Below are 26,064 nucleotides of genomic sequence, written 5' to 3'. Positions count from 1 at the left end.
GCCGCATTCATGATGGACTGCAGTGGGGCTATTCGGGTCTTAGGGAGTCCAGACAGAAGGGCATTGCAGTAGTCGAGGCGGGAAATTATGAGGGCATGGATGAGGAGTTTGGTGGTGGCAGGGGTCAGGAAAGGGCGAATCTTACAGATGTTACGAAGGTGGAAGTTGCAGGACTTTGTGAGGTTTTGGATGTGGGGAGTGAAGGAGAGTGCGGAGTCCAGGGTGACACCCAGACAGCGGGCTTGAGAGGTAGGGTGAATAGTAGTGTGGTTAACAGTGACCTGCACATCTGGGAGGTCCAGGGATGACCGGGTGGGAAGATCATAAATTCCGTTTTGTCTAGATTTAGTTTTAGGAACCTAGCGGACATCCAGGAGGAGATGGCAGATAGGCAGGAGGAGACCTTGTCCATGGTAGTGGTGGATATGTCAGGGGTGTGGAGATAGATTTGGGTGTCATCTGCATACAGATGATAGTTAAAACCCATGGAGGAGATAACCTTGCCAATGGAGGATGTGTATAGGGAGAACAGTAGGGGGCCAAGGACCGAGCCTTGGGGGACTCCCACTGAGAGGTGGTTGGGGGTGGACGAGGACTCATTGAAGGAGGTCGTGAAGGAGCGGTTGGAGAGGTAGGATGAAAGCTAGGTCAGGGCGAGATCGTGAATGCCCATGGATTGGAGGGACTGGAGGAGTAGGGGATGATCTACTGTATCAAAAGCTGCTGAAAGGTCAAGGAGGAGAATGGTGTATTTACCTTCAGCTTTAGCTAAGGCAAGGTCATTGACCACTTTGGTGAGAGCCGTTTCGGTTGAGTGTGCAGGCCGAAATCCAGATTGCAGTGGGTCTAGTAGTGAGTTGGCATTGAGGTACTGGGTCAGGCGTTTGTGAACCAGACGCTCAAGGAGTTTTGAGGCGAAGGGGAGGAGGGAGATCGGGCGGTAGTTGGAGGGTAGCGAGGGGTCGAGGGAGGGTTTCTTGAGCAGAGGCAGTACAGTGGCCTGCTTGAAGTCTGAGGGGAAGGTGCCTGTGGATAGGGAGAGGTTAAACATGGTAGTGAGGACTGGGGCCAGATCCGTGAAGTGAGGCTGAAGTAGATCAGAAGGGATAGGGTCAAGGGGGGAGGTAGTGGTATGGGAAGTCTGCAGTAGGTGGTTGACCTCCTCAGTGGTAGTAGGAGTGAAGGAGGTGAGGGGAGGATAGGGTGGAGAAGGAGTAGGTTGTGAGCAGGTGGGAGGTGAAGATTGAAGATTGGATATTTCCTGACGGATGGAGACTATTTTGTTGGTGAAGTGGGTGGCTAAATCTGTGGCAGATAGGGAGGAAACAGAAGGTGGGGGGGTGGGTTTAAGCAGGGAGTTGAAGGTGCTAAAAAGACGCCGGGGATTGGAAGCTTGTGCTCCGATGAGCTTGGTAAAGTATTCCTGCTTCGCATGAGCAAGGGCAGTGTGGAACTGCTGCAGGTTAGTCTTGTACTGTAGGAAATCCTGGTTTAGTCGAGTTTTCCGCCATTTTCGTTCAGTGGCGCGTGTTTCCCTCTGGAGGTTGCGAGTATGGGTAGTGCGCCAGGGCTGGGGGTTAGGGGGTCGGTTGCGGCGGAATATTGGTGGAGCAGCTTTCTCTAGTGCTGATGAGAGGATTTGGTGATACTGAGCTGCAGCAAGATTAGGACAGGTTAGGGTGGGGAGAGTGGAGGATAGGCCATGGAGGGAGTCAGCAAGGACGCCAGGGTTGAGCTTGCGTAGGTCTCGCTGCCATCGACCAGGTGGGTGGGCGGGTAGTTTGGAGGTGCCTTCCGTGAGGAGGTTGAAGGCGAGAAGGTAATGGTCTGAGGGTGGAAATGGTGCGATGTCGAGGTCTGCAATGGTGGTGGATTTAGTGAATATAAGGTCGAGAGTGTGACGTGCAGTGTGAGTGGGGGCGTTGGTGTGTTGTACTAGGCCATGTGAGTTGGCTATGGTGAGTAGCCGGGTCGCAACAGAGTTCTTGGGTTCATTGATGGGTATATTGAAATCCCAGAGGATGATGGTGGGGAGGTCAGAGGAGAGGATGTGTGGGAGCCAGGAGGCAAGGTTGTCGAGAAATTGTCGTGTGGAGCCCGGAGGGCGGTATAAGACTGCAACAATGGCTGGGAGGGGATTGTAGAGGCGGATAGTGTGGGCCTCAAATGATGTGAATTGTAGGGAGGAAGGTGGAGTGAGGACACGGAATGTGCAGGATGGGGAGAGGAGCAGACCCACCCCTCCCCCGGTCCTGTTGTCTGGTCTGGGGGTGTGACTGAGGTGAAGCCCCCCGTATGAGAGGGCAGCCTCTGCGGCAGAGTCAGAGGGGGTGAGCCATGTCTCAGTGAGTGCGAGGATGGTGAGGGATTTGGAGAGGAAGAGGTTGTGGACCTCTGTAAGTTTATTGCGGACGGATCTGGCATTCCAGAGACCGCAGGGTAGGGGGAGCATGTGCTTGTGAGTGGGATGGATGGAAATGAGGTTGGGGCGAGGATGGGTGTTGAAGTTATTTGTGGACAGAGAGCTGTGGAACGGGGTCAGCAGGGGATGCTCTGGCAGCAGGCTGTGGCCCAGGGTTAGGTGATATATCACCAGCAGCAAGTAAGAGTAGGAGGGAGAGAGTAAGCAAATGTGAATGGGATTTAAATGTTTGTGAGGTTTTTGAGCTGCTGGAGGGAGAGAGAGATTTCAGGAGAAGTTCATGAGAAGCTGAGTAAGGTGAGCAAAGCAGAGCAGATGAAATGAATATGGAGTGAGGTACACTGGGAGGATGCATATTGCAATGCAACTTGTAGATGTTTGCAGACAGGCAGAACATAAGAAAAAGTGCAGTAAACATGGTAAGTGTCAATGATTATCAGCAGGAAATTTCCAACTCCTAAACAGTTTATATGAGTATGCAGTTAGTGCAAGCAAACCTGTGTACATAAAGAGTCTACTTGGTAGTGCAACATATGTCCAGCAGTGGCATTTTGAGCAACAGCATTGGAGGCAGTTGTGGATGCAGAGTAGTAGTTTCCAGCAGAGTCCTTTGCCTGTTGATTCCTGTTTGAATTCCTGGGTGAATTCTTGGTAAATTCTTGGTAAGTTGTTGCAAAGCACTTTGTAATAAATGGCACTTAGGACCTTCTTGCAGTGTTTAAATAGGTATGATAGCTGCCATGGCTTAAATGGAAGTGATTCTCAATTAGAAATTGAGAAAACAGTTCAGCTGGGGATGGGAGTGGCTACCAAAAAAACAGGCCTGTAATAAATAATTGGTGGTCACTGGGCTGGAACACAAGGATTCACAGGATGTAATATGGGAATTTACAAACACTGCTGAACTACTTAAATTTATATTAAACAATCTTAGTAGCAATGTATGCAGCAAGCATACCAATTAAACGGGAAGATAACGATTGCAGTCCCAAATTGTAAGGCAGACTTTTGCAAGGAATCAGCAAGCATACCAATTAAACGGGAAGATAACTATTGCAGTCCCGAATTGTAAGGCAGACATATATATACATATACATGTACATATACATATATATACATATACATATATATATATATATATATATATATATATATACATACATACATATATGATCGGGCTCTATAGCCCGATACATTGATTCCGTGGCAACCGAATCCGCGCCCGGGAGTGCGCGTGCACGCGCGCGATCGGCCGCGGGTGCGCCTGTCCTCCTTGACGTTTTTATACGTCAAGGAGGACAAAGTGGTTAAATTATGTCCCTATCACAATGTTTGGCGCCAATATTTTATTTGGAAATAAAGGTGCATTTTTTTGTTTTGCGTCCATCCCTAATTACAAGCCCATAGTTTATAAAGTAACAGTGTTATACCCTCTTGATATAAATATTTTGAGAGTTCAGTCCCTAAGGTAACTATATATGTTTTTTTTTATTGTTGTTTTTTTTATTATTACAAAAAAAAATGGTAACAATTGGGGAGTGTGGGAGTTAATGAGTTAATTTATAATGTAAAATAATGTATTTGTATATGAAAAATGATTGACTAGTTTTAGTATTTGGCCACAGTAATTTTTTGTAAATGTGTCCTGCAAGCGTAGGAAGTACGCTTGCAGAAAGTTCAGGTCGCCTGGAAAACTTTTTTTTTTTTTCACAATGATCGCGCTGCTTCTCATAAAAACAGCCGATCATTGCTGGGGGGCTGAGATCAACGAACGGGAATGGATTTTCCCGTTCATTGATCTCCGTGGCGAGCGGGCAGCGGCTTGCACGAGTGAGCGGTAGCGGCGGGGGGTGCGTGTATCTATGCCCCTGGTGGTCAAAGGGTGTTTAAATGGGCGTAGATACACGCACCCGTGGTGGTAAAGTGGTTAAATAACTGTGCAAATTGATTGTAAACGTTTTAGCTAGCACTTGGATAGCTAGTAAAAGTGTCGGACACCCGCCTCTCCCCTGCGATCCTCCACCATCCCCCCGTTTATGCGTTACCCTCCGGATCCAGCGATCGCGCAGCTCCGGTCTCTCTATGGGGAGGATCAGGTTTGCGCATGACATCATGTGCGATCCTCCCCATAGTGAAGACAGGAGCTGTCCGGGGGAGGCTGCGCCGATCGTTGGATCCAGGCTGAGTAATGTATAAACGGAGGAGCGGTGGGGATCGGAGGGTGCCTGAGACTTCTTCTAGCTAGCCTAGTGCTAGCTAGAGGGTTTACAGTCAATTTGCACAGTTATTTACTAATCGGGCAAAAAGTGACAAAACCTCCTGAGCAGCGTAACGCTCAGGAAGTTAAATATTCAAGAATTTTGTGACATGTGAACAAAGCACTAGGGGATAGGTAATATTCTTGTTGTATGTCACTGATCTTTTTGTCAAATGTAGCACTAATCTAAAGTTTAGATAGTTTACACAGCAAATCTAGCTGCAAACAGCTTCAATAGTTTGATTATTTATTCCTGTGATACAATGAGGGCAGCTATGTACTGTTTGTCAGCAACTGAGGGCTGGACATGCTATCAGCTTGTCTGTGTGTAATGTGACAAATTCAGTCCCCTCTCCTCCTCCCCTCTGGCTAGTAACCACCTCCTCCTCCTGCCCAGACTGAGCTGCAATAAGCCCTTGCTACAGTGCCAAGGCACTCTAAAAAGCTGTGGGTGAAGCTTGTTTAGTTTATAGGGAATTAGAGTATTAAAACAAAAGTATTTGGCTTGAGGAATGCCCTATAAACTATATGACAGGAATACAATTATGCAATGACCAAAAGTTTTTATCTCAGATCCACTTTAACCACTTGAGGACTGCAGTGCTAAATCCCCCTAAAGACCAGGCCATTTCTTACAATTCAGACCACTGCAGTTATAACTGTTTATTGCTCGGTCATACAACTTACCACCCAAACAAATTTTACCTCCTTTTCTTCTCACGAACACAACTTTCTTTTGGTGTTATTTGATTGCTGCTGCGATTTTTAGTTTTTATTATATTTATGAAAAAAGACATGAATTTTGTCAAAAAAATGATTTTTTTAACTTTCTGTGATAAAATTTGTCAAATAAAGTAACATTTCTGCATACATTTTTGTCCAAATTTATTGTGCTACATGTCCTTGATTAAAAAAAAAAAAAAAAAAAAAAATACTTTCATTGTATATTTATTGGTTTGGGTAAAAGTTATAGCGTTTACAAACTATGGTACAAAAAGTGAATTTTCCCATTTTGAAGCATTTCTGACTTTTCTGAGCACCTGTCAGGTTTCATGAGGTGCTAGAATTCCAGGATAGTATAAATACCCCCCAAATTACTCCATTTTGGAAAGAAGACATCGCAAAGTATTCATTGAGAGGCATGGTGAGTTCATAGAAGATTTTATTTTTTGTCACAAGTTAGGCCCCGTTCACACTGCACGCGTTTCCAGCCGCGTTTTGGAAACGCGTGCAGGTGGCCGACACGCACGACATCAGACATTGCATAGAGTGCAATGTCTGATGTTCACACTGCATGCGTTCCGGACCTGTGCGGTCCGGGAACGCATGCTGCACGCATTTTTTGTAAAAACGCATGGCTGTCCCATTCACTTTTCAGTGATGGGATCAGCCACGCAACGCATACGAACGCGGATGGCGTGCGTTCGTACGCGTTGCGGTCCGCATTCTGCAGTCTGAACGGGGCCTTAGTGGAAAATGACACTTTGTGACAAAAAAAAGTTTCCATTTCTGCTAACTTGCGACAAAAAAAATGAAATCTGACTCACCATGCTCCTCTCTGAATACCTTGAAGTGTCTACTTTCTAAAATGGGGTCATTTGTGTGGTGTGTTTACTGTCCTGGCATTTTGGGGGTTGCCTAATTGTGAGCACCCCTGTAAAGCCTAAAGGTGCTCATTGGACTTTGGGCCGCTTAGCACAGTTAGGCTGCAAAAAAGTGCCACACGTGGTATTGCCGTACTCAGGAAAAGTTACTAGATATATAAAAATGACAGGCATTCAATGAGGCTTATAGCCTAGAAAAGGATTGTCCCCTCATAAGAGCAGAGCCTGGGGCTGCAGTGGCCGGCGGCAGCTTTGGTCCAGATGATGGATGGACGACAGGTCGCTCTCTGGGGTGACTGTGTGCAGGTATCGTCAAGACGCGTTTCAGCGTATCCACGCCTTCGTCAGTTAACGAACCTGCATGCACACTATACTCGTATTTATACCAGGAAGGTTGGAACAAGGTTAGCAAGGTTGAAAGGGCGGGAGGCGGGAATAAGCCCACACAAATATAAGTGTTGTCTTTTAGCCTCCCAATGGGCATAATGCCCTAAATAGATGGTAATGAATACCCAGAATCAAAAAACCTGCCTACTTAGCCTGTTACAGCAGGAATAGAGGCTGACTGTATCCACATAACCTCACGGCGAGGTCTGTCCTGTCATGAATGGAAGGGCAGGGATTAGCCTGCCATGATAAGAGAAGTGGCGTGAACCCCCATTCTCACAACATAGGGGCGTGGCTAAGTCATACTCGTGTTTACAAGCCTCAGCTTCAACCTCTCGGTCGTCAAGGCAACCTGACCGAGAGGGAGCTGAGGGGATGGAGGAAAGGCAGAGCAATGTCTGGGCTATTGCCTTCCTCCACTGCGAGCGCTGTGTGCTTGTGAGCCGCCCCCATAGGAGTAACCACAACGGGCATCAGCCCGAAGTGAATCCTTCAATAGAAGAAGGCAGGGGCTAACCTGCCGTGACAGGGAAAAAGGGGGCGTGGCCAGCCGCGCCCATGGCACGAAGGCGCGGCTAAGCCACACTCATAGGATGGAAGGGGTGTGGCCAGCCGCGCTCGTGAGATGGAAGTGGTCTATTTAGGGCATTATGCCCATTGGGAGGCTAAAAGACAACACTTATATTTGTGTGGGCTTAATCCCGCCTCCCGGCCCTTTCAACCTTGCTAACCTCAGGAAGTTGTTCCAACCTTCCTGGTATAAATACGAGTATAGTGTGCATGCAGGTTCGTTAACTGACGAAGGCGTGGATACGCCGAAACTCGTCTTGACGATACCTGCACACAGTCACCCCAGAGAGCGACCTGACGTCCATCCATCATCTGGACCTATGCTGCCGCCGGCCACTGCAGCCCCAGGCTCTGCTCTTATGAGGGGACGATCCTTTTCTAGGCTATAAGCCTCTTTGAATGCCTGTCATTTTTATATATCTAGTAAGTGCAATTTTATATTTGCGCAGTTTTTATTGATTAAAAGGTATCACACTATGGAGCGCTCCTCCTGTTTTGTCCCAGAATCCTATAGGCCTCTTCAGCGGAATACCCCTTTCTTGCCATGGTGGACTGCTAAATTTAGGGAGTATTCCTCTGAGGCTACCCAGGAAAAAGAGCACACCTACCTAGCAAAAAGGAGTGCTTGTGAACTAAAAAGCTGAGGTCGCTCAGTTTTGATAAAAAAAAAAAAAAATCTTTAGAGCGCCGCAGCTATTGTGTAGTGTTTTTGCAGTGATCAGAAAAAAAACTATTTCTGTCACTGCGGTGGGGCGGGCTGAATGCAAGTGCGGCCGAACAATCAGGCCTGATCGGGCAAACACTGCGTTTTTAGCGGAGCCTACTCTAAGGTGACCCTAACGTACTTATATAGATCTGACTGCGATCAGTACTGATCACTTACAGATACTATATAGTGACAATGCTGATTAGCGACAGTGATGACGCTAATCAGCGACTAATTCGTGACTGCGGTGTAGTGGACTGGGCTCTTACTACCTACCAAAGGGGCCTAGCTAACTCACTGGCCAAAAAACAGTGCACAGGCGATAGATGTCACTCAAATCTCACTCAGACCTCGATCAGAGCTGTGACAGGCGACCAGATATGAATCACAGTGCAGCTGTCATATGCCAACCAATGTAAACAGCAATTGAAATCACAGGGCAATCACAGATAATCAAAAAACAATTGCAATGCAATCAATAAATCAATCAATCAATCAGATGTCAAACTGTGCACAGGCAATAGATGTCACTCACGTCACTCAGACCTCGATCAGAGCTGTGACAGGCGACCAGCTGACACTCAGACCTCAGTCAGACTCCTTGGCAGGGCAGTGAGGGGGGCTGTGGGGGGTGATCAGTGGCGATCGGGGGGGATACCGAGCAGGATCAGTGTGTCAAAAACCTGAGCAGTTCTTGCCTTTTTCATGATTGCTAAGTCAGTAAAGGACCGGCCTTTTAAGCGTTGCTATCATATAAATCCGGCATAGCGGGGTCTGAACCCTCTATAACAGTAATTATAGATTGACCGTATACCTTGAAATGAATCAGAGCACTCAGTATATGATTTTATATAAAAAATTGTATTTGCTTATCATACAGCATATATACAAAATATGAACAGTTCCAAGTAGTGTTTCCTTCTAACAGTATTCCATCTTATCAAGGCTTTATAGCCAAGCGATCATCAATCTTCTAAATACATTCAAAAAAGAATATAACCGTTGTGTTATGTAGAATAAGATCAAAAGTAGTCTCATCGGTATCAATAGCTGTGTATATAATAGCTGTGTAAAACTCGTAGTAATCTTCTTAAAGAAATTGCATGAAAAATAGCTTCTAAAAAAAGTTTTGCTAACATCTTAACCAAACGTAATGCTGAAAAATTTAAATCACCAGAATATTAAGCATATTACCCCTCCTCTGTCATCTCTTCAGCATCTAGAACCACTTGTGGGAAGGTAGCTTTTGCCTCGTGTCTTCTCAGGAGATTGTTGGGCTTCTGCAAACTATGAGCTTTCAGCTACTACTTTTATAGGGGTTGGATACAATATGGCTGCCTAATCTGGACTTTCCCTGAATCCCAGACTGATTGGCTAAAGCTTCCACGCATCAATGCTTTATCATGTTTGGATACCTAAATCATAATATTGTTTATAAATTCCTCAATGACCTTATTTTGTGGGAATTAACGTCATCTGGAGTGTTTGACATTTTGTTTAGGTCGTTTCTGACGCAGTTGATTAAAAATGGACGTCACCAGCCATCTTGTCTGCTGGTTTTCCCCAGACATTGAGACTAAATGTCATTCATGACGCATTTCTGATAAATATCCCCTTCTGCTAATTAGTTTTTGAAATGTGTCTGTACTTTCCCAGGTCAGGTTGACACTAACACTGTACACAGACCTGTAAGAGCCTTCAGCAATTTAAAGAGAACCCGAGGTGTGTTTAAAGAATGTTATCTGCATACAGAGGCTGGATCTGCCTATACAGCCCAGCCTCTGTTGCTATCCCAAACCCCACTAAGGTCCCCCTGCACTCTGCAATCCCTCTTAAATCACAGCCGTGCTGTGAGGCTGTGTTTACATCTGTAGTGTCAGTCTTAGCTGCTCCCCCGCCTCCTGCATAGCTCCGGTCCCTGTCCCCTTCCCTTCCCTCCGATCAGCAGGGAGGGAAGGGATGCAGGCGGGGACTGGAGTTCTGCAGGAGGCGGGGAGAGCAGCAGACTGACACTATAGAGATAAACACAGCCAGCTCTGACAAGCTGTTTGTCAGCAGCGTGGCTGTGATTTATGAGGGATTGCAGAGTGCAGGGGGACCTTAGGGGGGTTTGGGATAGCAACAGAGGCTGGGCTGTATAGGCAGATCCAGCCTCTGTATGCAGATAATATTCTTCAAACCCACCTCGGGTTCTCTTTAAGGCTTATTGAAACATACAGGGCTTCTAATATACTCATTTAAATATAAAGCTTATTCTATAATTCTTCTTAAAGAGACTGCGTAACAAAAATTGCATCCTGTTTTTTATCATCCTACAAGTTCCAAAAGCTATTCTAATGTGTTCTGGCTTACTGCAGCACGTTCTACTATCACCATCTCTGTAATAAATCAACTTATCTCTCTCTTGTCAGACTTGTCAGCCTGTGTCTGGAAGGCTGCCAAGTTCTTCAGTGTTGTGGTTCTGTGATGCATCTCCCCCCTCCAGGCCCCTCTCTGCACACTGCCTGTGTGTTATTTAGATTATGGCAGGTTCTCTCTGCTCTATTATCTTTTACAAGCTGGATAAATTCTCCTCTGAGCTGGCTGGGCTTTCACATACTGAGGAATTACATACAGGAAGAGCTGTCTGCACTCTGCAGGAAGAAAAAGCCTGACACTTCAGTGGAAGATAGCTGCAGGGGGAAAGAAACACACAAAATGATCTCTTGAGATTAAAAAGGAAGGCTGTATACAGCCTGCTTGTGTATGGATGTATTTTCTATGTGTGGACATACTGTACATCAACCTACTTCTTGTTTTGGTGGCCATTTTGTTTGTTTATAAACAAACTTTTTAAAACAGTTTTTAACCACTTTTAATGCGGCGAGGAGAGGCGAAATTGTGACAGGGGGTAATAGGAGATGTCCCCTAACGCACTGGTATGTTTACCTTTGTGCGATTTTAACAATACAGATTCTCTTTAAAACAATTCATCATATAAGAAATAATTGCAAATTAAATCTTAATAATATAAAATCATGTTCTATATATAATTTTTTTTTATATATATATTTTTCCACCGGCAGAGGTCACCATTGAATAACAAATATTAATTTTATAACACTATGAAACCGCCAGGTGGCATCATTGTCCTCTTTAACTAATGGTGAAAACCCCTTGTTTTGTTTTATCTCTTTCATATTTTGACTTTATCCAGCTGGGATATTTTTCCTTGCTGGCTGTAACGGCCTTCAAGCAAAGGAACATATCAACATCTTCTAGAATCAAAACAATCTCACGAGAATGTTTTACTGTCTCATCATCACTGGAAGAATCCAGCATTAAATGTAATTCAAAGTATTAAATTATAGGTTTTAACAATAATTATTTATTTCTTTGGAAGGATGATATTGATTATTATTTAGCTTAATAATATTTATATGTACATACACATATGACAGCTTTTCCTGCATAAATAAAACAGCTAGAATTCTGACAAGTGTGTCACTGTAACAAGCAGGGCTGCCGTCCTCTCTCCTGGTGGTCTGGGCACGCTGTGACCAGGAGAGGAAGAGGCAGCCAGTATAATACACGTTGTTTACATAAGAACGTGTATTATACGCTTTACATTGGCCCATTTGAAAGATTGCAGCCGGCCGGCGCTGCTAATTGGCCGGCGGGCTGAAGACACAAGGGGGCCGCACAGCATGCCGGGTGATGCGCGCGCATGCGATCGCCGGCAAAACAGCGCTCCAGGACCTGACGCCAATTGGCATTAGGCGGTCCTGGGGCTGCCGCCGCGACCACGCCCATTGGCGTGGGGTGGTCGTAAAGTAGTTAAGCGGCTAGCCACATCTGTATGAGAGTCTGTGGACCTTTTCTAGATGGTTCTATTTTTTTTCCCGGTAAACTTCTGGAGTTAACTTGAACTTAGCAGTTATAGCATCCTTGATAGTCTGATATTTGTTGTATTGATCTGCGGATAGCTCAGCAAATGCATCTAACACCTTCCCAGTCAGCTGCGGCCTCAAATGGAGTGCCCACTGTGCCTCGGTTATACGGAACTGGCAGCACGCGCAAGTACAGGTCAATGTCTTGGGGACTGCAGGTAGAGGTGGGACTCCTGCACCAGGAGTGCTGGGACAGAAAGATTTCTCAGCCTGTCTCAGCTGGGCTAGTACAGTGTACACTGGTGCTGTAACACCTCTCTCTGGAGCTGGATCTGCTGCTGTTGCTTCTCGCTTTCAAGCTGGAGCTGATGTTGTCTCTCCTCTCTTTGGAGCTGCATCTCACTTGTGCGTTTTGTGTCAGTTTTTCTGCTCAGAAAATTCGCATAGATTTTAAAACTAATGTTAGTCAATGCAGCCGTTTCCACTCTATGCGAATCTTCGTACGCGTGAAAAAATCGGAGGTCTTGTATCATTTTTTCGGACATCACGTACGATTCGCGTACAATGCTTTGTATAGGCAATGCGAATTTTCGCGTTACTGGCCCGAAAATTTGCATTAGATCCATGGTTACAGGAAGTTGTCAGCAGTCATGACTAAGCTGTTACTAGGCAGATTATGCATATGTAACTAATGCGAATTTTCGCGTACAAAAATTCGCATAAAAACGCGTACAAATTTACATGCGAATTTTCACCAATCAGAAAAATCTTATACGATTTTTTGCAGGCGAAAATGTAACGCTACAGTGGAAACGTAGCCTAACTCCTGCCCATCAGGGGCGGTAACAACTGCTGGCTCATAGGGCCCAAGGCTGTGAAGTTTAGTCCAGGAGTGCTTGGATGAGGGCTAGCGGCAGCTGTGGAAATAGTGTTATCCAGTGTATACACATCACCCGAAACTGAAGCAGCAATGTCAGCACTAACAGAGCTTCCGGTGCTGGGGGGATGAGTGGCATGGGACTGGAGTCTTCCATCGCCTTGCTGTCTCTCTCCGCCAAAGCTTTTATTGACTGTGTTTTATTGTTGTGCAAAACGGCAGTGCCCTGCGAATCGCAAAAGGTTTGCATGTCTGACACAGACCAATGATGGTAATTGTAACTGAATCAGACATTCAGAAGAGAAGACTAAAAGAAAAGGAGATAGCAAAGGAAAGTTGTGAAAAAGTATACCAGTCTATTCACCATCAATGTGTACCATTTTGTGCCTGGAAATAAGAGTCCTGCAGGTCAGGATGCTAAGTAACCACTGTCCTATTGTTCTGATTATTTCAAAAACTGCATTTGTCAGTTATTGCGTTCTGATTTACCAAAAACTGACTTCTGCCTGGTTTTCAGTTCTGCTATCCTACTGATGCCACCAATGTGACAAATCGCCTGCCAATCCTGTTGTCTTATGCTATAGTTGCCATTCAGCGAACACTTTGAATCCAGCACAGGAGACTTGGGCGCAGCGGCGCCACCGTAGGCCGTAATAGGAATTACGGCTATAGCAGCACACTTCGTAGCAGCAGAAGTAACTTCGGCGCCGTCAGAACACGGAGCTGAAGTTACTTTTAAAACACAATACTTCGGCTTCCAGCAATTGCTGGAAGCCAAATTATTTCATTCCCCACCATCCATGGAGGCCTGGAGAGGGAATAGTATTTAACATGGCCAGGAACTTGTGCAACAGCAGGAAAAGCCATATACCGGCTGCATCCTGCGCCCAAGTTTCTTGCGCCGATTCCTCTCGTACTCGCCATTCAGGGCTCAACCAGTAGAGACTTCTGGAGGCGAATCCACTGTGAGCACAATAAACGTTTAAGATTGGTTGGTGTGCCCATACATAATACAATCTCGATTGTATGTACAGTCTGTGAAATACAATTATCGATCACGCTGGAAATCAATGGTAATGCTGCCACCACCCTTTGAGTTTGTGACAAAGGGACCCTGGCTAGTTGTTCCTAAAGGGAAGAACGGTTATTTGCAAACTAACTAGCCAAATCAACACTTTGTAAAAATAAGACGATGCAGTAGTGTCTCTCTTTCTGAGGATATGGAGATCTTAACATACATCAGATATAACCAGATAACTAGGACAAGGGAACAATTCAATTGTTAGTTTATTATTAAAAAAAAAAAAAAAACACTATACACATAAATATAGATTAGAGCTAGTGGATAAAATATATATCGTCTAATTCAACAAAATGGTTGGATGGATGAGGAAAATCTGAGAAATGAGTAGAATATCCAATAAGTTCTAAATACCGTGTTTGCTGAAGGATTTGAAAGTCTTTGTCTGGAAAAGTCCAAGATAGCAGATGACATGCGGCCAAAGGCCTTTGTGTGAAGCAATCTGAGGTGACCGCATGCCAGAATCCATCTGACCTGTCAGGGATGGTATTCCACAACAGATGTTGAACGAGGTCCCTCAACCATGTGTGCTCCTGGGTTTTATTCGCTTCTCCAGCTTGGAGTGGCTATGAAATACCAGTCCAGCCTTGCATAACTGAAACATGAGACAGTTCTTGCCCAGAGAGAAAAGATTTTTTGGCACAATACCAGTTTTGCTCTGCCTCTCCGTGCCCATAGGTCACATCAAGAAATAGAATGCATATCAAGTGCAACATTACAAATCCCCAGATATGAAATATGACTACAAAACTACAAAGTATGCCTGAGAACCTACTGTATATATCCCAGGATGGTGAAGTCCCACTTGTGCAAAGAAAATCTCCTGGAACGTGTGTCAGAATAGCCATAAAAACTTCTGAACAGATGGTTCCTCTAGTATTTTTCCCTCATTCTTAATGCTTTCCCAATTGCTGCCCCCATCCTGTGGTATTCTGTCCTACTGCCCATCAGGCTTGCCCCTTCCTTCAGCACCTTCAAACAAGCCCTCAAAACTCACCTCTTCAAGGAAGCTTACCTCACCTCAATGCTGCCCTAACTCTCTTTGCTGAGAATCTCTCGATGCAGCCCCCCTCCTTTTGTGTAACCTCCCCCTCCCTCTAGATTGTAAGCCTTTGGCAGGGCACTCTTCTTGTGTATCATACTTGATTGCACACTCCACCATGAGTAATGTGAACTTGTACTACTGAGTCTTCCACTCCAGTGTATGATCCGGCATTTTATTACTACCTGAATTGTGTTGTGTACCTTATAACTTATACCTGTATTGTGTTATTGTATCTTTTTGCTTACTACCTGTATTCTGTTGTCGACACCCCTCTCTGTAATCTTATGTAGTGTGCAGTGCTGTGTAATATGTTGGCACTATATAAATATAATAATAATGCTTTTGGGCCCAGCAGCTTTGCCCTTTTTGAAAGATGTGACTGCTGCCCCAATCTCATCTGCTGTAATTGGTGCATCCAGTTCTGTAACAGACTTATCTGTTAGAGATGGTAACTCCAAGTCCATCAAAAACTCTACAATACTACATTTAGACAAATATACGGGATAAAATGCACAAAAGGCCTATGGGATTTCTAATGTAGTGGAGCAGATTGTCCCAGGAGGGGTAATAATCCTAGGGATCGCCATCGACCTCAGTTCAACCTCAGTAAATAAATTAGTAAATTACTGCACTTATTGTTGTAATGTAGATACAGGCGCTCCTTCAACGATCTCTCTCCTGATCTGGTAACTCTGCCAGCAGCTTAGGCAACCAATTCCATCTATGGTCTTTCATACATGTAGCAATAATCCTCAGCGCTTGACAACCCAGAATCACAGCTCTGCAATTCACTCCACAGTGCTCCAGAGACAAGTGACCATCACCAAAACCAAAGGGCAGGCTCTAGTTAGGAAATTTAAATAAGTTATTAAGGAAAGGGTAAATCTAAAGGCGGTGTGGCCAGAAAAAAGTCAAAAAACAAGTTAACCCCTTTGCACACTGACATGCAAATGTTCAAACAAATGCATTCACTGAAGAACTCGTCCAGGAACCACTGTTATCCCTAAGTTAAGAGCTGGGGTCTTAGTTTACAACAAGTGGGAGGTACATATGCAAACTATTGTAATTCCTACACCGTTCACCTGATTTGGATCTAAATACCCTTAAATTAAAGCTGATAGTCTGCCATTAAAGCGCACTGTGTTTGTTTCATTTCAAATCTGTTGTGGTTGTGCATGAAGCCAAAAATGTTAGAATTGGAAAAACTGATCTTGCACTGGATGGCTGATACCTGTACTACCCTTCAACAATGGGTTCAGAACATGAATAGTATACTTCCATTTCATAAACGGGTCGATGTGCATAGTGGATGCCCTTGGAAATACTCTAGTGTTCCCCAACCCTGTCCTCAAGGCCAACCAACAGTACATGTTTTGTAGAAATCCACAGAGGTAGTTAATCGGCTCTGCAGCGGCACTAATTACCTCACCTGTGCGTGTTTGTGGTTCTGCAAAACATTTACTGGTGGTGGACAGGGTTGTGGAACTCTGCTCTAAAGTATAGGACAAGTGGACCAACTCATTATCTGTGGCGGAGCTGAGTTAAGGTGCTCGTACATCAGGAGATTATGGGCAGTTTTGACAGAGACAAATTTATCTCTAATCGAATCTGATTAGAGATAAATGTCCGTCGAAGCTGCCCATATACTGCTGATTCTTATCCAATTTCAGCATGAAATCTTAAGGGAATTGGCTGTGCCCGCCACATCCACCCCGCCGCTGCCCATCTAATGTATAAATGTGCCCCCCTCCCCGGTGTGTATTTATACATTACCTGTCCTGTGTCAGCCTTCAACCCGATGTCCGTAACCTTGGGGCGGCTCTCCGTACACACCAATGGTGTATAGCATCAGATGCTATGAGTCATTAGACGCTTTGCGCAAGTGGCGTGTACGGAGGCCGTCCGGAGGTTACTGACACCGCACGAAGGCTGACACAGGACAGGTAGTGTATAATGCACACAAGGGGCACATTTATACATTGCAGCTCGTTGCTCGTTCCGAAATCGGCTGCCGTACCACCACACACCTGAGCAGCCAACTTCGGCCCGACATCTTGCACCGGGCGTGATCGACTAACATGACCAGTTTCGGCCCAAAATTGATTGTATCATTGATCGGACCAGCACTTGGCGGCACCAATTTTCAACCTGTTTGATAATAATTAAATTGGTTGGTCGATTGGCTGCCAAAGTCGCCTGATGTATGGGCACCTTTAGAGAGATTGTTGTTCAATATATGGATACAACTTGGGACAGAAGAGCAGTTTAAGAATGTATCTGGCAGGCAAGATAGAAGCGAGCAACCTGGTAGATAGTTATGTTAGTATAACTGTTTACGTTTGGTTTTGTTAAATCAGAATTGTATCCGTTATGTGAAATGATGGCGCAACGATAACTTTCAATAAGACCCTGAGAACCAGAAGAACGAACACGGTTTAGGCATGCTTTCCTATTTTGTATTGTTTTAAAAAGTTCTTTATAATTGCTTCCACAAATCGACTTGATTTTGTAAATTTTTAGTCATTCACTGTACTGTAATTTTTCTTATTGCACCATGTTTCAATAAACGTGTTAAAAAAATAAGTATATATTTAAAAATATTTCTTGCTGTTTCTTTGTATTTAATTTTTATTTTAGGATAGTTCATCTGGGAATCTGTCTGAGGGAGAAAATGTGCAGGACTCCCAAGAGGACTTTCTTCAGGCAAAACCAAAACCAAAAGAAAAAAACACCAAGAAGGAGGGCACCAAAAAAGTGTCCAAATCCAGCTCTGGGTACAAGGTAGAAGACAAAAGCCCATGAGTTGGCTTCTTTACTGACAAACTTTTTTTTCCCCACTCGCAATGTTCTTTTACATTTCCTTTTTTTTTTAATCTTTTACATCTTTTTTTTTTCTCCCCAATTTGGATTGACTTTTTTTTTCTCCTTTGTCGTTTATGGTTTTCTTTCTTTTTTTTTTCCTTTGCTCTCAAACATACTTGCTCATCTATGTGTCTATCACGGTATAACTAAGTCTGGTCTACTTAATGTTTTTTGTTGTTTTTTTTTTTTTTCTCTGGGGGCTGTTCTTTGCTTGGGTCCTCTAATACTCACTTGAAGTGGTTATTGAACTTTATCTTATTGTTTTTTTTTAACTGAATTCAAGTTCAAATGTGATTAGTTAACTTGCCTATTTTTCACAGATTTAATACCTTTCTTGAAAGCATGTGCACTTTGATCTGTCTTCTGAGCCATATAATTTAGCAGTATAAATATGGTATTGCTATTAAGTACACATTTTTGTGTGCCAATTTTCAATACCACAGCTCATCATTTAGGTGACTTGAGATCCGTTACAAAAATTGTAAGAACAAGTAGGGCTACAGTTTTAGCAGGCTCACCATTCCCTCGTGTCTGTGTTGAAGGCCAACTTCAGGATTTATTTATTTTATGTATCTTTAATATTACACCAAGAGACAAAAAAACGCTAAGGACTTCAAAATCACAAGAGACAACCAAGCGCCATTAGTATGTTATGTCTGAAGCATGTGATGTGTAAAACAGGAGAGGTTAAAGAAAATTCATAAACCTGGGTGATCATACTAATGAAAGTATTGCCCCATCTACACTCCGGTACATGGAATTCTTTGGGATCTTCTGTTTCCTATTGCAAACATAAAAAATGGTGAATATGTAAAACAAGAAAAGCACCCTATACTAGGTATATAGTGCAAATAGACTGGTTAGGAGGTGTCTTAATAAGAAATAAAGTTTCAAACCAATTTAAAATTGCATGGCAAGATCACATACCTCTCAAGAATATAACCTAGTGCTGGTCAATGTAATGCTAATAATTCATATTTCAAAAAGAAATGAATGACATACCAGTACTACAGATGCAGCGGCACTACAACCACTGGCAGAGTCTTTGTCCTCCAAATTTATTGCTCAGACTTTTTTTTTTTTTTGAGAAAAGCAGTTTACATGTGTTTATAAAGGAAGACAGTAGCAAGCCTGCACAGTGGATTTACTGTTGCAGTCATAAAGTACAAATAGTTTGTACATATAAATTGCACAAAGTGCAAATTTGTGCATAGGGGGCACATAACATGATGGGAGGATCAGCAGGATGTGGTGTTGGGTACAGGGCACAAGATGCCCAACAGTAGTTATATGCTAACAAGCGCTTCTCGGGCTTCCTCCATTATGGTATGTCCTCTGCCCTTTCCTACAAAAAAGTTGTGCTTTCAAACCATGGTGTGTGATCTACCAGTGCACCTGCCACACTAATCCAGCATTGCCCTGTTTCTTCTGCCGCTTTTAAAGAGACACTGAAGCGAAAAAAAAATGATGATATTATGATTTGTATGTGTAGTACAGCTAAGAAAAAAAACATTAAGATCAGATACATCAGTCTAATTGTTTCCAGTGCAGGAAGAGTTGAGAAACTCCAGTTGTTATCTCTATGCAAAAAAGCTATTAAGCTCTCCGACCAACGTGGAGAGGGCTGTTGTCTGACTTTTATTATCTCAACTGTAATTGAACTGTTTACTTTTCCTCTAGCAGAGGAGAGTTTATTACTTCACAGACTGCTCTGAAAGACTCATTTTGAATGCTGAGTGTTGTGTAATCTGGACATATTATAGAGTGATGCAATGTTAGAAAAAACACTATATACCTGAAAATAAAAATATGAGAATATTTTCTTTGCTGCTAATCTTCTAGTAATTATTCATAGTACACAACCAATTCATTATATCATATATTTTTTTCCGCTTCAGTGTCTCTTTAAGGCTGTTTTATAACTACCACTAGGAAAGCCCCAATTCTCAAAATAATCATGCAGGCTGCTTGCACACCACAACCTCCTCAGTAAGTTACCACCCACGCTAAGCCATTGCCAGAATGAAGCCACCACTCACAACTGCACCACCCATGCCAAGGTGCTGTCCACAGGTGCATCTGTGCAGCTGTGTGCCCTCACCACATCTGCCACACTAAGCCATGCGCACTAAGCCGCTGCCTGCAACTGCTTCAGCTACACTAAGCTGCTGCCCTCTGGTACTTCGGGGTCAGTGCATATTTCCACCTTCGGTAGTATATAGGATAAGGTAAGTCACAACTATAGTTATATACCTTCTGCAATAGCGGAAATATCATTGCCCACACATTAATACTGGCCACAGTGGTGGGGGAGTTGGCACAAATACTGGCCTCACTGATTACCTGGAAATGTTTAATTGCTGCATGTGGGGGCCTGCAGGAGTTATTGGATGCACCTAAGGACAAGGATGGGTTAATACTGTTATGCTCATAAGTTTACATACTGTGACCAAATGCGTTCTTTTTTTAACCATTGTTCATAGAATATGAATAACACAAAAACTTATTTTTCTCTAGGTAATGGTTGGCTGAAGCCCATTATTGTCAAACTGTTTTACTCTTTTTAAATAAAAATCACTACACAAACTACACAATTGACACAGATCAAATGTTTACATACCCTGGTGATTTAACCTGATAGCATGCACACAACTTGACACAAACAGGTTTTAATGGCTAATAAAGGTTACCATCTTCTTCTGTGATCTGCTTGTAATTAGTGAGTGTGTATCAAAAAGGTCAGTGTATTTCTGGACTGCTGACAGACCCCTGCATATTTCATCTAGGGCTGCACTGATGTGTTTTGGATTGGGGAAAGCAAAGGAAATGTCAAAGGGAAAAGGTAGTTCAACTGTATGAAACAGGAAAGGGATATAAGAAAATATCCAAGGGATTGTGAATACCAATCAGCAGTGTTCAAATTCTAATTAAGAAGTGCAAACGTATGGGTTCTGTTGAAAGCAAACCACGAGCTGGTAGACCAACTGAAAGCTCAGCCACAACTTACATAGTTACATAGTTATTTGGATTGAAAAAAGACGTACGTCCATCGAGTTCAACCAAAAAAAAAAAGTACACCACCAGCCTGCTCCCTCACACATCCCTGTTGATCCAGAGGGAGGCGAAAAACCCTTACAAGACATGGTCCAATTAGCTCCCAAAAGGGAAAAAATTCCTTCCAACTCCAGGTGGCAATCAGATAAAATCCTTGGATCAACGTCACTGGGCATTACCTAGTAATTACAGCTATGGATGTGTGTTAATGCTAGGAAAGCATCTAAGCCCCCTTTAAATGCAGATATAGAATTTGCCATAACTCTCTCGCATAGATCATCAAGGGGGGTCTGTATGGCGTATATTGTGGTAAAACCCCTCCGAAAGTGTGATGTCGGGATGGGTCCTGACATCACACTATGGGAGCCTTGTTGCATTGTGGGAAATAACGACTGTTTCCATCTTCCATTCACCCTGTATCTCCCTTTGTGCATATGTATTTTTATTTTAAAAAAAACAACCTTTTAGCCTATCGCATTGTTAGGGGTATGGTTATAGATAATGGCAGTTTGTGCTGTCTTTTTTATGCCTGCCAGTAGTAAAGATGCTGCTATTTCAATAGGAGCCTATAGTGGCGTCCAAACTTCCGCCGCTACTGGGTGCCCAAATTTCCTGCTACCCCCCTTCATAACCTATCAATTTGTTATTGGTACCCGCAAAACTAATTCATGAAGGCTATGATTCTCCCATTCTCAAGATTGGGGAAGGATGGGGAGGAGAAACACATTCCTGCACTGGAGAAACAGCGGTTGTGGCGTGAGTGTCAACAGTGATTTTTATGACCAGTAGGGAGGGTGATAAAACAAAGAAAAAAAAAGACTATCATCTGCCCTTTAGTTTATTTAGAAAGCTTCTAAAGGGTTCACCTACAGTGGTTTGCAAAAGTATCCTTGAAGTTTTCCACATTTTATCATATTAGTGCCACAAACATGAATCAATTTAATTGGAATTCCACATGAAAGACCAATAGATGCAACAATGACGAGAAGATATGTACAGGGAATATACAATGCAATATGAAAGTCAAAACTGACTAGGAGCCCTGAGAAAGAGGAACTCCAGTGGAAATAATGTAATGAAAAAGTGCTTCATTTTTACAATAATTATGTATAAATGATTCAGTCAGTGTTTGCCCATTGTAAAAGTTTTCCTCTACCTAATTTACATTCTGACATCACATGGTGACATTTTTACTGCTGGCAGGTGATGTCACTGGAAGTAGCTGCTGCTTGCTTTTTTGGCAGTTGGAAACAGCTGTAAACAACCATTTCCCACAATGCAACGAGGTACACATACAGGAAACTGCCAGGACCATGGTCCTCACAGTTTCCTGTGGTAAGGGTTTCACCACAATATCAGCCATACAGAGTCCCCTGATGATCCGTTTGTGAAAAGGAATAGATTTCTCATGTAAAAGGGGTATCAGCTACTGATTAGGTATACTAAAAAGGTATGAGAATGGACTTCAAATATAAATAAATGCCAAAGTGGGTGTCGTTGCTTATCCCCCCAGCAAGACTTGTATACACAGAATGAAAGTGTGGGGTGTAGCTAGCCTTTCCCAACTGGAAAAGACAGGCAGTCCATATATAAAAGGTTGCTGCACACTAGGAGACAGCTGTAAAGTGTGTATTAGACTGTTCTACATAAGGTTAGTCACTATGCCAAGGAGTCTGTGCGCCATCAGGCATGTGAAAATCCAGTACCATACACCCTCGTACATGAATATGGTTACTCAATCCCAGTTGACTGTCATTGGCAACCTCAGCGATAAAGGGGGTAATATACTCGGGGAGTGCAATATATACAGTGTTACATTGGTGCTCCGCATTTCACCTAAGAATAGGCTTTGTCAGGAACTAAATAAGTATAACAGAAAACAATATCACATAACAAAGGCCCCCACCACATCAATAGACAAAAAAAATGCAGTATCATGCTCAACACAGAGCTGAGTGGCCCTGCCTGAGCAGGGTTTAAATATCCTTACTATGTCTCCGCCCCATTAGGGTGTGTCAGACAAAGTCCGCCCTGGAGTGTATTATCCATGGTACCCACCTGTAAGATAGTGTTGTGTCAGTTGGTGGACTAATGGCTGGGAACCCCGTATAAGGGCTAGCAATACATACCGCCGTCCAGCCTATACACTGTGGGCAAGTCGCTGCTCATTGTCACTTTCTGTGACGTGGTGAATATATAAGGTGATGTGGACTACGTCACCACATTACCATAGACACACTAGGATGCCACGCCATCCTCCGCATAAGAGATCCGGTAGTAACCTAAGCATCGCATCATCGTGGAGACGCGTAAGCATCAAACGTACGCTGGAGAATGACTGCTCAGTCCGGCCATCCCATGTTAAACAGTGACCATGGCAACCCATCCACACAAGCAAACCTGATTGGCAAGTACATAGCCATTTCTGTACTCGCGTCACCCTCCGCCCCCACATAGTCAGCTATGCTTTGGGGAAGCAGACAAACGGGGGGGGGGAAGCTTCATATTCGGCCCGGGGATTTATCCTTTTTGTTTTTGATGTCCGCCAATATGTTCTAGTACCCTTTTTGGCCACAATAAACACTACATTTGGAGAAGTGTCAACAAGCCCTTTGTTAAAAGGTACACCATTCCTACTGTGAAAAATGGTGGTATTTTCCTGATGTTTTGGGGATTTATGAGCTACAAAGGAACAGGCCATTTGGTCAGAATTTATGGCAATATAATTGCAGCAAGCTATTAATAACTGGAGGGAAATTTGCACTTATCAGCCAGGAAGCTGAGCATGAGACATGCTTGGACATTCCAATATGACAAAGATCCAAAACACAAAACCAAGTCGACCTATCGTTGGCTACAGCAACATGAAGTGAATGTTCTGGAGTGGCCCTCTGTCTCTTGACCTCAAAATCATTGAGCCACTCTGGGGAGACCTCATACATGCAGTTCATGCAAGACAACCCAAGAATTTACGGAAACTGGAAGCTTTTTGCTAGGAAGAATGGGCAGCTTTACCATCTGACAAGTTGAAGAGCCTGATCCACAACAATCACAAAAGACTTCTAGCTGTCATTGATGTTAAAGGGCGCAATACATGGTATTAAGAATTGGGGTATGTAAACTTCTGATCAGGTTCATTGAGTTATTTTGTGTAGTTAATTTAATTTTAAAAAAAGTAAACACAGTTGTTTGACAATAATGAGCTTCAGCCAACCACTAACCATGAGTAAAATAAGCTTTTGTTTTATCATTCATATTCTATGAAAATGGTTAAAAAACAAACATTGTTCCAGGGTATGTAAACTTTTGAGCCCAACTGCAGCTGCAATACTTTATGCAGTGCAGCCATATTAACTCTTCTTGGTCCCCAAGTGCAGCCATTAACTTTACTGGATGCACTGCCATCCCGCCCATGAAGCGGGGTGAGGCAGGTTCCTCAAGCGGCGGAAGTGGAGGGGCGGCACCCCCTGACCGTTTTGGGCGGGGCGCCGAGCTGGAGGGGGTAGCAGTCTGGACGGGGTAACAGCTGGCACAGCGGTGGGGATGGTGGTCAGACAGCCCCTCCCCCCTCACCTCAGGCTTCTTCTGTGCTCCCCCTCCAGCTAACTGCGCAGGATCTCTAAGTGTGGTAGACAGGAAGCAGAGACACAGTGGGTGGCATTGCAGGACGCGAGTGGTGGAACGTAAGCTGGTGAGTCATTTCTTTCCTCGCTCACTGTCTGCCACGCTTAGACATTGTAATGCCTGAGGGTTATACTTTGACCACCCAGAGCAACAAGGCTGGTAGCTGAATAATGGAAGAGGCTACACAGGTTGCCCAGAGCAACTGCAGCTCTGGGCTTCCGATATCGCTGAAAATAAGACACAATGGCCGTGCAGTGCGATGTTGCGCTGCCTTAGCGATAGCAAGCATTCAGACAGGTACAAGACAGGACTATAGATTGGAGCGTAACTAGTAGCAACCGCAGCTCACAGTCATGTCCACAGAAGCAGAACAAGCAGGCTAACAGTCACCAGCAAGCATCCACACGGGCAAGACTACAGGAAAGAACGTAACTAATAGCAACCGCAGCCTATAGTTACGTTCCCAGAAACTAGAGTAGCAGGAATACTACCAGTCACCAACGTGGTGATGGCAGAATCCAAGCTATCAGGATAATGGACTTCACTGACCCACCACGGATGCAGCGAACGTCCATCAGGCATGGAAACAAGGGAATACACTAATACAGAAAAAGAACAAACGGCTCAACTAACGGATAAATATATATTAGCAAGTCTGCATATATATTTATCAAGAAACTAGCTAAAGCACAAGTACTAAGGTCACATTGAACTATATCAACAGATCTATAACAGAGTGACAAAGTGCCCAGCAGACCAGCGTACTGACCGCTATCTCGGACGGGGTCTACAATGGGAGACAGACTTTTATGTGGACCTCAGCCAATGAGTGCAGGCATGCAAACTCCCACACAGCTGAATGGTAATCACTCAATCCTGAGTTAGTCTGATCTACTAGCTGACTGTCAATGCAAAGGACCTCCATAAGAAATACATGCAGCATTATGTAACAACATGCATGCAGGAAATCCAGGGCTATCTGGCCGCAGCAAGCGATAGGTGGAATGATGACATCATGCTAAGCTGCCCCGAACTGCAGAGCGATCGCAAATGACAATGAGACTCATTGCGAATGCAAGCAGACAAGTCAGAACTGCCCAGTTACAGCTCCACTGCAAGCGACAGAACATGCTACAGGAGAGATCCTGACAGACATACTGCAGAATTAGCTGGAAAGGGAGCACGGATGGAAGAGCCCCAGGAGAGGGGGGTCTGACCCCCCTCCCCACTTCTGTGCTTTTGCTCCCCTGTCCTGGCTGCTACCCCCTCCATGCTACCTATACCTTTGGCAGCGATACAACCTATGGGAAGGAGGGCAGGCATCGTCATAATTTGCCTCAGGCGGCAAAAAGTCTAGAACCCGGCCTGGCTGCATATTCCATTTTAAGATGGGCAGATATAGGGGTTGACTTATACATAAGGTTGACTTTTTCTTCGATGATATACAGTATATTTTGCATTAAACTTCTATTCGAGACAGAATTACTAACCTCTCATAGTTACATAGTTACATATTTATTTGGGTTGAAAAAAGACGTACGTCCATCGAGTTCAACCAAAGAACAAAGTACACCACCAGCCTGCTCCCTCACATATCCCTGTTGATCCAGAGGAAGGCGAAAAACCCTTACAAGGCATGGTCCAATTAGCCCCAAAAGGGAAAAAAATTCCTTCCCGACTCCAGATGGCAATCAGATAAAATCCCT

The 26,064-nt window shown here is 44.0% G+C and overlaps 1 protein-coding gene across 1 annotated transcript in view; it reads left to right on the top strand.

Moving 5' to 3' along the window:
* PHF10 (PHD finger protein 10) overlaps positions 1 to 26,064 on the top strand; it is a 475,129-nt gene that overhangs the window by 287,085 nt on the left and 161,980 nt on the right. The window contains exon 7 of the mRNA XM_068233401.1: positions 17,456 to 17,599. Coding sequence (XP_068089502.1) covers positions 17,456 to 17,599 — 144 coding nt within the window. The remainder of the gene's footprint in view (positions 1 to 17,455; positions 17,600 to 26,064) is intronic.

The sequence above is a fragment of the Hyperolius riggenbachi genome, chromosome 4 (assembly GCF_040937935.1).
Source record: "Hyperolius riggenbachi isolate aHypRig1 chromosome 4, aHypRig1.pri, whole genome shotgun sequence".
Lineage (NCBI taxonomy): Eukaryota > Metazoa > Chordata > Amphibia > Anura > Hyperoliidae > Hyperolius > Hyperolius riggenbachi.
Note: the sequence above shows the minus strand (reverse complement) of the source record. Positions and strands in the feature narration are given on the sequence as shown.